The sequence below is a fragment of the Dromaius novaehollandiae genome, chromosome 1 (genome assembly GCF_036370855.1).
Source record: "Dromaius novaehollandiae isolate bDroNov1 chromosome 1, bDroNov1.hap1, whole genome shotgun sequence".
Lineage (NCBI taxonomy): Eukaryota > Metazoa > Chordata > Aves > Casuariiformes > Dromaiidae > Dromaius > Dromaius novaehollandiae.
Window position 1 is genome coordinate 127,920,107 of NC_088098.1, and position 15,804 is coordinate 127,935,910.

The window sequence follows — 15,804 nt, forward strand, 5'->3', positions numbered from 1 at the left end:
GTTGCTTTTTGATGGACCTCTAGCTATTCAGATACCGCTTTCATCCAAGGGATGAAGCAAGCAGCATTATTGGGGATAGACAACAATGGAATAGGGAGAACTCTAGGAAGTTTATTACAGCAAATAGTCTTGTATTAGTGGTGGAATGCATATAATACCTGCCTTTATCATCTTCAGCTTTTATGACATGTTTCCAACAGTGTTATACTCTGTTCCCAAAAGAGATGGGCAAAACCAATTGTAGATTCATTTCATCTTCTGCATACCATGCAGTGCCAAGCATCTTCAAACATAAGCTTTTTAAGATGTGAGACTAAATAGTTCTTATTTTAACCTGTCCAATGAGACATTGGTAAACTTGAAGCAGGAATAATATATAAGGTTTTTTATTCAAATAAAATGTTACCCTATATAAATTTACAAATAATTGTGAAGACGCCTATGCTTAAAATTAGCATATATATAAATAGAAAGATAGTCATTTTTAAAACACATGCCATATTGATAATGCTTGTTCCTGATAAACAGAAAGAAATTATTGAATAGATTCAGATAATATAGAGGGCATTTGACACAGCTAGAAATTTTAAAGATTGCTTCATTCTGTCTTGGAAACACTGTTTCTTATTTGAAACTCTGTGCTTCTGTTTTTTTAATATGTTCTGAGATTGTAAGGATATCGAAAATGGTAATATGACTAGACTACTTTTCACATATCAGGAAAAGCACCCCTATTCATTTTTTTTTTATGCTACAAAAATTTCTTTTGTAATAAGGCTATCTTGGCTGGTAATAGTGTGTCACTTTATATTTCTATGTGTACTAAGTGTTTGCTACTGAACAACAAGCTGTTAATTTGCACGTGGAAAAACAAACAAAATATACTAATGGTAATAACAATTATTTGCACCGATTTTCTAAAAATATAGTAAAAATGTAAAGATAAATTGAAAATGCCATCTTAAATTCACTTTCAATTTCCCGGTCAAAAGCCTCATTGCCTTGAAGACCTATTGGAAATCTTTTCACTCATGCTCATCTGAAACCAGTTAAAACGTGCTCCTTCCTGCATGCAAAAGTTTTTGTAACCAAACAGTAGCTTTGCAATATCTAATATTATTTTTTCATAAGTGTACTGTATTGTTGAAAATGAAAAGCATTATTCAGAAAAGACAGCTTAAGTCTACTATTGAGGTGAAGTTTTAAGAACAAAAAATATACTTGTATCACAAGGATTTGCCTTAGCTTGCCTCTTGGGAGGGGTGGAGGGAGGGAAAGCAGAGTGCATAATTAATGATGTGCATTTCTCATGTAGTTCATCCATACCTGTCTTTCAAATTCAGCTGAATCCATTAAAATTATTAATTGCTGAACATTTCAGATGGGAGTTTAATATCCCTTTTTATTTAACAAGCGTGGAGGATTTTACTGCAAAAGACAGATAGCATTGACTGAGCTTCATTTTAGTGTAAGCATTTTGCAGCCTTTTCTACATTTGCCCTTAAGTTCCAGTTTGGTTTGATATTGCCATGTAAAGATATCGGCCTTTCTGTATTATTTGAGGCATGATGCCTAATAGATTTTTTCGAGAAAACAGTTATTAGATTCTAAGATGAAGACATCTTTCATTTTCTCCATAAAATATACCAGAATTCTACCTTTGTGTGTCTAGTTCCAGTCTGTATCAAGACTATATTCATGACTTAGGTACAGAAATCAAGGTCTGAAATAATTTCCCTCTACAATCCTTTTTGTGTTAAAGAATTGAGAAGGACTTTGATGTATTGCCATCAAATGTGTGTGGGTTTTTTTCTGTTTCTTTGTTTTCCACTGGACGAAATATATATCACAAATTGTAAAGTGTAAATAGCTGCAAGACAGAAGAGAAAAGAGGTGGCCAGTGACAACCTAGCATTGTGGTCAGAAAGGCTTTACTTCAGCAAGGTATTTGAGGAAGTGCAAATAAACTTGTAATTCCAAGTTTGGGGGTTTTTTTTTAGTCTAGTAGAACAGTTTCCTGCTTCCACAGCCACTTGGTAACATGCTTCTTATAACTGCACGCAATTAAAAATTTTAACAGATTATTTTATATACTACTGCAACATGTTACCTTCCAGGAGAAGAGTAGAAATCCCACAGAATGAGTGAGATGAGCCAAGGATATAGACCTCATTTCTAAACCATGACTGTGAAAGGGAAGCTGTAGGCTTTTAAAGATATATTGGTGTTACTGCCAAGGACAGCACACATCCAAATAGGTGCCCAGACTGAGTTTAAATTAGCAGTAGTAGCTTCACTGCAGTCAAGCCTGAAGCTTTAATCCATGATACTGTAATGTTTTGTTGAATAATTCTAATGAAGTGCTTTACTTTTCTCTGGCAGATGAACGAGAAGATGTTCAAAAGAAAACATTCACAAAATGGATAAATGCACAGTTTGCTAAGGTAATTAAATACATTTCTCACTTATAAACCAAAATCTGTTTTGTGTATTTTTCAAAAAGTTTATGTTCTTCAGCTGAGGCTTAATTTCCAAAATAACAGTTGTAAGTTTCAGATGTTGCTTAATGCAGTTGACTGATTTATTAGGAGAAGAGCAGAAGTCCTATTCCCCTGAATTCAGTAGAAACTGAAATGTAAGAATCCAGCCTCTTCTTGGACAGCTCTCTGCCTAGATTCTCTTTGCTTTTCTTCAAACCGGTAATGTTAATATGTTACTATTTGTTGGGCTCCTTTGTTATGTTCCCAGTGCACAGAGGAGTTTCTTCTGTTGGGCCTGTCTTTTCTTGCTTCTAATTGCAATCACAAATTTAACAAAATCAGCTGAATTAGAGAGAGGGAACAAGGTAAAAGATAAGAGGTGTGACCAAGTCAGCAAATGATGAAAATCTATTGTAATAAAGTTTTGAAATAGTTGTCTGTCTGAACTCTTGGAGAATGGTAAAGACCTCAAATGTACTAGAGAAAAGGACAACTAACTAACTTAAATAAAGGAGACCCCCTGGCAGTATCCAATAACTTTGTCTTTAATAGCCAGGAAGATTTGAGATCAAATTATCAATTTGATTATGCATTTTTGAAGTTCCTAGAGGATCATTACCAACCTAGATTTGCCAGTAATAAAATAAATCAGCGCAGTAATCTGTCATTTTATGTGCTGGGGAATAATCAGCCTACTAACTAGACAATAATGAAATAGTAGCGGAAGTATATCTTGTGTTTAGTCATGCTTTTAATAATGTCTGATATGATTCTCCTCATTAAAAAGGAGGAGTAAGATGGTCTGAATGTGATGACCATAATGTTAAAAAACATGCTTAGCAGTGATTCAATCAAACACGGAGTCCCACAGGATTTTTCCATGGATCTGGAGTATTTTCTAATAGTGATTCAAAAGATTTAGAGAGGACACATTCTTGTGTTCAGCATCTGTGTCGGAGAGATGGCCAGGACTTTGGAGGACAGGAATGGGATGAAATATCATCATGAAAAAATGATCTCACATTGATCGATGAAATATGAGACAAGTGCAAAGTATTATATTTAGGACAGAAGTCAAATGTATGCATATTAAATGGGAGATAACTGGGCTGGCAATAGTAAAGCAAAGAAAAGCTCTGGCGAGTGTGGTGAATCACAAACAGAATGAGTCGGCAACCTGGTACTATTGGGGGTAAAAAAAGGCAAATTTATTATGATTGTGGTAGTGGAAGTGTTTGATAGAGGATGAAAGATGTAATTACTTTATTTTACTTGGCAGTAGTGAGACTTTAGCTCAAATACTTTGTCTAGTTTGGTGCTCCACACACACAGAAATAGCCAGAGCAGTGGTCATCAGATATAAGCTAATTTGAAATGTATTGCCAGTTAGGCCTGGTTAGCGGTGTAGCAGTGGTCACAGAAAGCTAAGAGAAATTATGGCTTCTATACTTAAAGAAGATGTGATGTTCCTTAGTGTTGCTTGCTCAAAAATGATTGCTTTATGGATTAGCAAAGCTTATATCTACTGAGGAGACATGAAACAACTTCACAAGAGAGCCACAAAGATTACGACAGGTTTAGAAAATGCGACTCTGCCATGTGTGTCACCTGTGTTTTGGAGAATGTCTTTTATAATGTCAACTATCAGTTCCATGAAAAAAAAAAAAAAAAAAAAAAAGGAAAACCTTGATCTTTAGATCTTAGACAGATTGCTGTCATCCATACAAAACTGTCATGGATAACATCAGAATAGTTAGTCTGAAGTATGGAATTACATGTGTCTGGTAAGCTCAGTGATACCTGCTGGCTGCGTGTGGCACACGCACAGAAGCTGTGGTGGCTCCTCAGTGCACAAGTCACACAGCATAACGTGCAAGCCTTATTGTTGTTTAGGGTTTCCAGGACAGAAATATGGGAGGCCCTGCTCCCTCCCATATACATGGGAGGTTCTGCTGTAAGACATCATAGTTCATAGCTATGTAGTGTCCCGGGGATGTTTGTTCCAAATACTGAGAAGTTTTGGGAGAGATTGGTCTTCAAAGTACAGAAGTGGATCTCCTGTGTAAAATCTACAGTTTATGCCCCTTCTCTCCTGGCTTGTTTTCTGTGGTTCAAATCCATCACTGTTTTCAGTTGTGGAATTGATTTCTGTTAGTGGGCTACTCCTGGTTAGTAATATCTTGTCATTGTTAGCTTTGCAAAGTATTAAATAAATAGCCTTCATCACAGAACAGGTTTGCATTCACAGTGGGGTTCTAGAGGTATCGTCTTAAGCAGATTAGCCTCAGAGGTCTTTATTAAGACAGAGGAATATATTATGTCACTCATTTTTCTTGCTTTCCTTCCCTGAAAATTCAGTGTCCAGACTACCAGTCCCCTGAGTACACTTATTCTCAGATTAAGTTTGGAAAAATGACTCAACTTTGCAAGCTACTTTCCTGTTCCTAGTAATTGTAAATACAAATAGTGTTTTTAATGTCAGGAATAGTAAATTGTTGTAATTTTCTAATTTAGGTACGGTTAGTATAGCCTAAGAACCTGTATATACTTATCGTTGGTGTTAAAGAATCTGCTTATTTGAGTTGCAGATGTGGGGGGAAGTAGTAGTTCTTTTTCTGGCCATGCATGTTGTAACATTGTGTATAGATACTTTGGACTCAGATGCCTTGAGCTCGGCAATAAACTTCTGCTATCTCTTAGCTAAATGCTTAATACAGAATCTGTAACAAACTTGCAAGCACACCGTCTTGAAGGTTTTCTGTCTGTGATGCGCAAACGCTAGCAAACCTCTGGACTGCTGCCACGAAACCTGTGAAAGAGTATGTAGGAAAAGCCAACAGATCTGTCAGCAAGCCAACAATTGCAATGGATAAAGCAATGTCTCCTTTCAGACTTTCTGGGGGGGCAGGTTGTGGAGGCTCTAAACTGAACAACTGGAAAAAATGCAGGTCTCTGTCCAACAGCTTCTCAAAAGAGCAACTTGCTCTGTAATTTCTACTCCCTTTACTAGACAGAAGGCAGGTCACACAGAAAATCTGTGGTTTAAAGATTGGGATACATGACTCATCTAAATAAGCAATTCATCACTGTGTCAGTAATGTTGGCCAAACTTTGACTTTTAGTGTTTTTGAGATAAAACCCTAAGTAAATCAAAAGTATAGGAGAAATTGGAGAATGTAATCTGAGACCTTTGTTGTTTCCCTGTTCTAACCATTAGACACCCTGTCTGCATATTATTTTATTTAGTGCTACTTTCTTCATTTACCGTCTAAATGACATGCAACAACTTGAAACACAAAGCCACTTTCAGAATGTGGAGCATATTGCTTTAATATCAATTTGCTTAGAAAGAGCTTTTCTTTGTATGTCCTCAAAAGAGGTTTATTTATAAAGTCATGAAGTTCTGCAGGGTGTATATAATGGTAGCAAAGGAATGCGTTGTAACCTAGTTCTTAATAATAGAATTATAATCAGAGCGCTCATAAGACATGTATCTAGTCCTGGGTATTATAGCTCTTGCTCAGATCTCAGCTTTCTAAATTTGAAATTACTTTATAAATGAAACACTGAATCACAGCTGTATATTTTGGAATAATACAAATACATCAGGAATGCTCCAGTGTAGCAGCCCTCTGCTGGAACTTTGAAACAGCCACAACTATACATTAACAATGCCTGTACCAAATTTTAAATAAACATATACAGCATCACTGGTCATTTTTAATCATTCATTGTATAATAGACTTCAAAATAGAAAGCATTATTGAAGATGGAAATTTTCTTTCATGTAGGAAAGAACTTTTAAATGGCAACTAATTTTAAAGTTCAAACCTGTCTTGAAGCTTCCAGCACCAAAAAAAAAAAAAAAAAAGAAAAAGAAAAAAGACAAAAGGAAAGGGGTATTCTTGTGGGGAAAAAAATGTTGAAATCATTTATTTTGTTTCCTTCTTATGGCGAGGGTATCTCAAAATACTGATGTTTTAATGTCAGTAATAAAAGTATCTGTCATGAGAATCAGCGACAAAGCAAGCAGCTAAACAACATGAGTTTTGGCAGCTGGAATTTTAGATTATACCCTTACGGCTAACTTGAGGTTTTGAACTGATGTTCAACAGCTTAACTGGTAAGTGTGTTTCATAAAAGAATGCTAATTTGTGAATGAGTTTGCAATATCAAAAAACAAACGTTCATCAAATTGCTTTAAATTAAGAATTTTAAACTGATTGTTCACATTCCTGCAACAAAAGAGCAGAAAATTACAGTTCATAGTCAAAGAAGACTATATATGACAGGGCACTTTTTCATGAAAACACAGAAGTTACTGATTTTCAACGAGGTAGAAGAAAGAGATAGCCAAAAACTAAAAAATAACAGATTTTGGAGGGGAAAAAGTGGGTAATTTTGACAGTTTCTGTATCTCATGTTTTGATTTTCCTCTTATTATTGGAAAAAAGAATATGCAAATGATAAATTTAAAGAGACCCAGTGTTTCATAATTCAGTTTCATGGAAAACCAAAACCATTCAGTAAGTAATCTTTTTAATGGAAAATTCAAGTTATGAAAAGCGACAATTTTTAAAAGTCGATGGAAATACTAAGAAGGAAGGAGGTGTTTGTGCGGTGACTCTAGAATTAGATTACCATTCTTGTAGTGATTGTTTAAAGTAACATGGTAAAGAGAAAGCTTTTGCCATAGGTTTACAGTCTAATTTAAGACATAGGTGGGTAGTAGAATAACAGCAAAATGAAATACACTTTGTTGCTAATGAAGTTGGTTGAGTAGCAGCTAGATGGTTCAGGCAACTGGTGTATGCAGGGATAATAGAAATGCAGAAGGGGACGTTGCTTACAGCTTCAGTCTAACTACATAGCAGTCAAAATAACTTCCCAATTACATAATGTTCATATGTAGCTTATGTGATATGAGGTGAAGTGACAGTCTTGGTTCTTCTCATGTTGTTGCATTCATGGACAACCTGAGATTATTTGGCACTCCCATTCACTTTAACAGTCCCTTGGGATTGTAGTTTAAATGCCTTCTGCATATCATATAATGAAAACTGCTGACGCAAATGAAATGTTTACTGACCTTTTGACAATGTACATCAAATATTTGAGGTACAGAGAGGCTGTACTACCAAGGATTTGACATCTGATAGAGAAATTTGCACTGCTGCTTTTGCTCACACACCTGTTCTGCTTTCTATGCTATCACTCATAATGCTGTTTAGGGCACCAAATTAAAAAAAAAAAAACAAAAAAACACGCCACTCATGACAAAGTGAACAGAGTCCAAAGAGGTGCAGACTCTGGGAGGAGAAGAGCCTGAAAGAGCTTTGTGGAGAAGGCAGTACACTTTGGTTTGTCAAATCTTTTAGAGATCTAGCTTCTACAAAAATGTGTTAGCCACTGTGACTAATGTACTTCAGATTACAGCAGTCGTACCATTTCTTTAGCTACACTTGGACTACAATTAATGAGCAAAAGAGGGAGCGGGGGGAAGAAAAGAGAATCCCCCAAAACACAGGTTAAAAGGTTCAATATTAGTCAAAACTGCTGTCTTGACAATTAACCTGTAGGTCAAATGAAGACAGCAGCTTAGATGGGTGAGTGATGAGTAGGAAAACTACACTTAAATCCTATACTTACTGGTTCAGATCAGCGTTCACAGACTTCACTGATATCCGCTGGTATATCTTCTAAAAGCAGAACAATAATTGCATACGCATTTTTAAGAAAAGAGTAGAAAAGATCCGTAACTGTCACATAATAAGAGCAATCAGTAGGATATGCTGCTGTTGCAGGATTTCAATATTTAGAATTAAGTTCTAAATAGTACAGCAACACTGGCTTTGCAGGAGGGGCTTTAATCTCATCATAGGCAGGTCCAGAAAAGTTCATTCAGCTAGCTGTGGTGCCCTAGCCAGGTACACAGAATTTAGCACCTGCGCAAAAGCCTATCAAAGAAACAGAGTAAATAAACCTTTGCTGAGCTCCATGTTGCCACAGGTAGCCTGCAGCTATTCCCAGGCAAAAACATTTGCATCTAGCCCAGTATTTATACAGTATTTTGAACCAGTACCTGACACTGCAGTGTAGATGTAGCCTCAATCTGTGTAACTCAGCCAATCTGGAACAGGTTTTCAGCAAGTATGTGAAACTTCCCTGAGCTCTTCCTACAGTATTTGGTTGAAATTTCTACATAATCTGATAAAATAACTTTTATTTGGTTAGGGTGGAGCTGTGGGAGGTGGGAGGTATTTAAACATATTTTTGTTTTTACCAGATATGAATTAGGTTCACTTGAACTGATTCTCAATTACAGAAAAAAAAAAAAAATGTTTACTCTTTAAGTTAAAAGGTGAAAAGAGTTAGTGAGAAATTCCCTAAAAAGGATAATTTTGGTCAAAGTAAATATGAAGGCATGTTGACCCTGCTCCAAACATGGAGGGATAGTACAACTGAGGAAGCAACATTCACTAAAAGCATATATTTTGTTTACCAGGTCATAAAGTAACATATGTTGTAATTTTACTGCTGATACTGCATATTCACAGTACAGCTTGCTATTAAAACTTCTGGTTTTGTGCCCATATCCATTTCTTTGTTTGCGTCAGTAGTGTTATGCTGAATTTCACCAGTGATGAAATTGTGCTCCTTTTACCTGAGGAGCACTAATTTGGCTTGAAATCAACTATTCTATTCTAAATGTAGAAGTGCTAAGAATCAACTTCACCTATGTTATTTTAAACTTTATTAAACATAAAAGCATTTCTAAGCTTTACTTTGCCTTACAGGAAGAATTTGATTGTGTATCTTAATGGTCAAGAAACCAAGGGAAAACAGTGCATCCCAAATTATATATATAGATCAAGGTACAAGCTAGGTACGAACACTGGATACAAACATGTGAGATAAAGCTAGCCATCTTTTATATATTTACCTCTTATTAACCAAGGACACTGACTCTAGGATAAAAAAAAGATTGAGTGTTAAGTAAAATCTTGAAATTGTATCCATGGTGAAATCCTATCAAGTCTTTAGTGGCTGCATACTGCGTATTCAAAGTGCATATGGTAAATGTCAGCTGAATCCATTAACTAAGCATTGATAAACCCTTTTTGAGCAGCCTCAGAAATTTTTTTATCAAGAAAACTTTCAGAAAAATCACACATTTCAAATTGCAGCATGTGTGTAATAGATATGGAAAAACTCATAGTTTATAATACTGTAATGTTGGTAAGATACTGAGATTCATATGCATCCATCCTAAATAATTAATTTGTTTTGTCTCTTTCTCCCTTGCCAACATTTTTGTTTCTTATAGTGAAGGTGATGAGAGAGAGTAGTTTACTAAGTTGGGAGCCAAATGACTTTTCTCTGTTACCATGTGGCAAACAGCCAGAGCTCTCACTGAAGATTAATAGTGCTTAACTTTGATTTCTGGCTCTGTGTGATCAGCACTACCCTTGGAATACTTACTGTTTTAAAACACTAGGCTTCCTTATGCCAATAACCTTTTTAGAATATGTCTTGCGAAAGCACGCTAAAGGCCCATCAGGTCTATTTTGTATCATTAAAGCAAAATGCTTTTCGTCTTTTTTTCAAGCCAAATGCTGTTTAAACCTGATATAGAAAACACATTCACATTTTTAAGTGATAAATGATTTTTTTTTTTTTTTTTTTGATATCTCCAGTATACATAGGCAAGGCCCAGGTAAAGCACATGCTCAGAATTATTTGCACTGATGTATAGTAAATTACCCATTAGGTCTCCGTATTCTGCATCTTTTTTATTATGCAGTAAAATGGCATGAATGAGTGTGAATATTCATTATGTTTTAAGTAATTTTGCTTTGGAACAAAAAAAAACGTTAGTTTCATTTTTAAAGTGTCTTTTAAGGTAATGCCAATGGAAATACTGCCATTGATTCTACTCAGAATTTTATTCTAGAACTTCTACTAATCTATTGATATATTTGTATAGTTTTTGTATGGCTGAGAGAATTACTGGGAAGAAAAATTAAGCACAGTTTAAAGGCATAAGTATGTTCATACATTGAATTTTGTGCTTAACATCAACTCTGTGTGTAAGCTTCAAAATTCATAAACTTGATGATTTTCTACATTTTGTTTCCAAAGTCACTTTTAATATCACGGGCAAAATACCTCGGTCACGTCTTTCTTGTCAAGGGTTTTTTTAATCACAAGGTATATTATGGCTTCAGTAATACAGGTAAATCCAGATTAAAAAATGTAGAAGCTTGTTTATTAAGGTCATGCTAGTTGGAAGCATGGTCCAGCTTTGCAATCTGGATAGCTTTCTTCATGTTCCGGTAATTCATATAGTCACGAATTAAGCAGCAGTGTTTTGTATTCTGACAGACTAGTGAATATGTCTTAAAATTTCTTCTCTCTGGTTCTGATTTAGAATAAGTGAAATTGGTGACCTTGTCCAATTTATGGAAATGAAATGTTAAACAGAAATGTTGTAAATATAATATTTGTTTCTTAAGTTACAACTTACTTTTAATATTTAAATATGAAGAGTAAAATGCTAGGTAGATGAAACTATGCTAGAGCAGTCTATGGAATAGTATAAAGAGTGATTAGCCCCTCATTAAAGAGGATTTAAGAGTAGATTTGCATACTGGCCAAAAGGAATTGTAAATTGCGTTCCGCATGGTAGTTTTTGATAAACACTTCTTAAAAACAAACCCTAAATCCCTTTTGTTTTCCTGAATGACAGTGTGATGGAAATAGTTGCAGTTTCCTGACTTTCATAAAACATTTGAAAATAACGTTCATTAATTTCATCGGAGTAAAAACCTGTGACATTAGTCAAGTAATCACTGCAAAATTTTCTATTATGCTTTATGACAGTTTATAGGAGAGCAGGTTTATTTTCAGCATAAAGAATAAAATTCTTCATAGACTTAAAATAAAAGGGAAATATTGACCTGATATTTATCCCTGCTAGATGTAGAGGGTTGGGTGCTGGTAGGGATTAAAATAGAGGATTAATCCCTTTGCACTTACTGTAAAAGCAGGGAAGACCCTGCTTTTTTTATGCTTTGCTGACCCACCATTCAGAGTGGTGTCTCAGTGCAGCATGACAAAAACAAAGCCCTGTTTAAGAGGGAAGTCTTTTCCATTTTCTCTGTTCTTGCTGACATCAGGAGTGCGAGCCACATGACCCACTGTTGTAGGCACACAGCTGGAGATGTCTTTAAAACCGTCAGTCCTGGTCCCTTTCACTGGAAACCAAAAAAGGACAAAAATGTGTTTGGTTATGCTTCAAAGCCACAAATACAGACATTTGAAGTAAACAACAAACTACCAGGACTATATCTGTATTTTTCTTGGTCATATTTTTGTATTGTTTGATCTTCAGACAACTGAGAGCTTATATTACGTGTGAGTGATGGGATGGGATTCTTGTCCAGTTTTTGTCCATAACTTTCTCCTTTTGCCCTGAGACATTACAATTTTCTAAAATGTCTAAATGACCACAATTAAAAAAGACAGCCCGTGGAAAGCAGATTTTTCCCCCTTTCCTTTGAAGCTTCTCCTTCCACTTCATTTTCTCTGTATTTTCTGCCTGGCTCACAGAGCTTGGGTTACTTGCCGTGGCTCTCAGAAGACCCCTCCGCCACAAGGCGCAGTTCTGGCTGCTGATAGAGCTGGCTGTTTCAAAGCTGTTGCTGCTACAATCTAGCCACTGAAGATTATGCAGTATTTTCAGTATCCTTTATTTGCACCTATAAAGGTTCTGTTACTTTTCAGAATCAAAATTTAAGGCTTAAAATGTTTTCCATTATAGGTGTGTTCCCTCCCCAAAAACATACAAGCAAATTATTTTAAACAGTGAACATCTGCTTCAATATGTCTTCACCTTTAGAAACATCTGAGTAAATGCAGACAACACTTTAAACATTTCTAAAATAACATGCCATCTCAGAACTGTAATTTGAAAGTTCAGAGCACGTTAGTAGAATTGCGAAGCTTAACTAAAACATATGCATTGTTATTATGCAAAAAATTTTTGTCTTTGCGTTCCTATTTTCTATAGCTTCTTCATGCAGAATAACAAAAGCTTCCACTCAGATGCGTTAGACCTGCCAAGCGAGCAAAGTAATCACTAGCGTTAGCAATAGAGGGCTCTGGACTTTCATTTCTGATATGTCTTAGTGAGAAGGAAAACAGTCTATTGAGGTCCATTGAGCTCTTTCACCTTTTCCTTCTCAGATCTGGGCTTTTCCCTCGTAGTCTTTTATTCAAATCCTCATCTATCTTTGCTGCACTTACTTTAAGTCAAAAAGACTCATCTAAATAAAATTTTACACATGCAGTTCTCTTGAACTTATTATTGTGTAAATATCTTGTGGGGGGGAAATAGGAGCAAGCTAAATATAGCACTACAATATTGGTCTCAGTGGTACATATGTCTAGCTTGCAAATTTGTAAACATTTACAAATTTGCATGATTGTTGCTGGCAGTAGACGTCATCATTTCCATGCTCAGAATTCATTACCATTACATCTAATCATCTCCAAAACCTCCAAAGCAAAACTTTATATGGGCAAATAAGGCTGTAGTGGATTTATGTTACATTTAGGCTAAAAGTGCAAAAACAGGAGGAAAAAAACCCACTTTCAAGCTACTGCACCAATTTATCCAAAAGCCCACTTATCTAAACATTTTGAAGCTCGAGCAAATCATATTAACCATTCCCCCTGTCGGCGGTACAGGTATCACATGCCTGAAGTTTAGTGGAGAGAGGAAAAGAGAACATGGAAGCATGTACACTTAGCAGCAGACCTCCTATGTCTCGTGAGCTTGCTACATCATTTAAGCAAATCCAGCAGGTCTGCTTGTGTTGGTGCTACGTTATATTAGAGCCCGCATATCTTTGTGTCTTGAAGTAACTTGTCTATCGCCAGCCGATCTGTGTGCCTGTACCCTGCGGGTAGGACCTCCGGGGAGCTACTGCCCTCCGCATCATACCCCCGCACACCCACAGCCACACACACCCCCAAAGCCAAAATACTTAGCTTTAGGCAGACAGTCAGACAGTGTACTCATGTTTCAGAGGATATCCTTGGATATTGATGTTTCAGTAACAGCAATTGAGAGTATCGGCCATGGTAGTTCTGTAAGCACTTACATTTTTGCATATCACTTTATTATTAGGCTTTGAGATATTAGTATTGTGTACAAAGACTTTCTATACCTTCAAAGGATATACTGATGGTCATGATTTTACATCCCTATCAAACTGTTATTGAGATTAATTAATTTCTTTAAGTCATATGAGTGTATTTGGGCCTTCCTCGGCATAAACATAGAAAAATAACATTATGAAAGATGTTCCCATAGAAGACGGACATTATTAGAAATAGGAAATAACCCTATTTCCACATGACCTTGCATATCTGCCTTGTACATATCACGGGGCTCATTCTGATCTTGGGGGCATTTCTGGGCCACAAATGTTTATAGCTGCTTTCCTCTGTTCTTTCTTTGAGTATGAATACTAGCTGTTTTTGAAGGGAAAAACTGTAACCTTGCACACCATATCTGCAATTATTTTTCAACAGCAGTGGTAAAGTTAGTATAGGCACTCTATTATGTTTTTGCTTAGAAACTTAGTTATTATTTTAAAAAAATACTTTTTTTGTGCTCTGTAAGGGCTACCTAATTTGTAAGGTGTGTTCCCCCCTCCCACCCCCTGTTTTAGTATCCTAGTCCAATAAGTATTGATATTCACCTCACTGACTTTTTGCTAAGACTTTCATTTTTTCAAAGATCTACATGACAGAAAGTTATTACACCAAATAGCCATTTTTCTTTTCTATCTGCTTTTCACACTGTGTTTGATTGATTTGCCAGTTTAAGCCCATTACATTTACTACCTGCTAATATTAGCGTGGGAGCATATACTGGTGATTTAAAAATAGGATGCTTTTAGTTTGCTCAAGTACTTAGTATTGGTTCTGTTGAAATTAGGATTTTAGAGAAAAAGGTAAAACAAATATTTTCTTCACTCTGGTGCGGTTGAAAAGATTTAAGATTAGTGAAAATCCTAAACTACTGGTAACACTAAAATCCTTTCTACAAAAAAAAAAAAAAAAAAGAAAGAAAGCGTGCGATTACTGCTTGAAAATAGTAAGTTGAAATATCAGTTTTGTTAACTTCAATCTGTTGAAAGTTAGGAGAATTTAATAGGTAAGTGTGGTTATCAAAAGTGCATATTAAATGAGACTCTTCTGCATCTTTTCCATTTTATTGCCTCATTTTAAGCCACTGGAGAAAACACTCTGTATTGCTTTGTCTAAAAAGAAAACAGAGTTCTCTATATTCTGTATATTCTTAAGACAGAGTTACTATGTGCTAGATTAAGAAAAAAGTACAATGGTAACTTACAAATGTGTTCATGTTTTTCTTCCTTTCTCTAAACTCCCTGATCATGTACAAAATTGCTTTTTAAGTTGAGGGCTAGCTTTCTTCAAAAAAAAAAAAAATGTATAAAAGGCACCACTGGAATTTGGTAGAAGGAGGCCAGACAGGAGACAAAGACACTGCAGTCAGGTATAAGGAACCTAGTAGACCATATTGGTAGCAATAGGGATCTATTATAGCGATCTATTTGCATAGCACACCAAACATTAAAATGCCATGCCCAGCTAGCAGGAGTATTATCAGAGGCTTGTGCTCCCTACCACGCTGATAGCAGGGACTCTAAAATACTAAGGAAGGTCAGAGAGATTGCAGCAAAAGATTCAATTGCTATCTTACAGATTTTGTAAATGCCATGTATGAAAAAGAAGCAAACTGTAAATTTTTAGATGTCCTAAGGGAACCATTCTTAAAGCAACTAGTCAGAAATTGCATGAGAGGAATAGCCACTCCTGATTCAGTCCAGAGCAATACACAACGCTATTGCACTCAGTAAGGTTTTCTGTACCTCTTACAAACGTGTGCTCAAAAGCAGTGTCCTCATACAAGAAAAAAGCCAAATGAAATCCATGCAGCAACATCTGACTTCAAAAAACAGGAGCTAGCAGAAAAGAGGATGATTGAAATGGGACTAAAAAGAAGTATCTAACTGTGCTGTACCAGCAGGCACCTTGGAAGCAACAGATTAGAGGCCTGATGTAAATGCGTATCATCTATCAAAAAGGTGTATCACCTATCAAAATGGAAAACCTACCTCTGCTTAAGAAAAAAGCTGGTATGATTAACAGGGCAGTAAAGGCATGCTGACCTCCACACATGAGCTGTGAAGTTATGAGAGTTCAAGAAAACAGTCCCAAAATAGGC

At 36.0% G+C, this 15,804-nt stretch overlaps 1 protein-coding gene across 9 annotated transcripts in view; it reads left to right on the forward strand.

Moving 5' to 3' along the window:
- DMD (dystrophin) overlaps positions 1-15,804 on the forward strand; it is a 1,316,184-nt gene that overhangs the window by 282,887 nt on the left and 1,017,493 nt on the right. For all 9 annotated transcript variants that reach the window (XM_026096811.2, XM_064497835.1, XM_064497804.1 and 6 more), the window contains exon 2: positions 2,383-2,444. In XM_026096811.2, the coding sequence (XP_025952596.2) occupies positions 2,383-2,444 (62 nt within the window). The remainder of the gene's footprint in view (positions 1-2,382; positions 2,445-15,804) is intronic.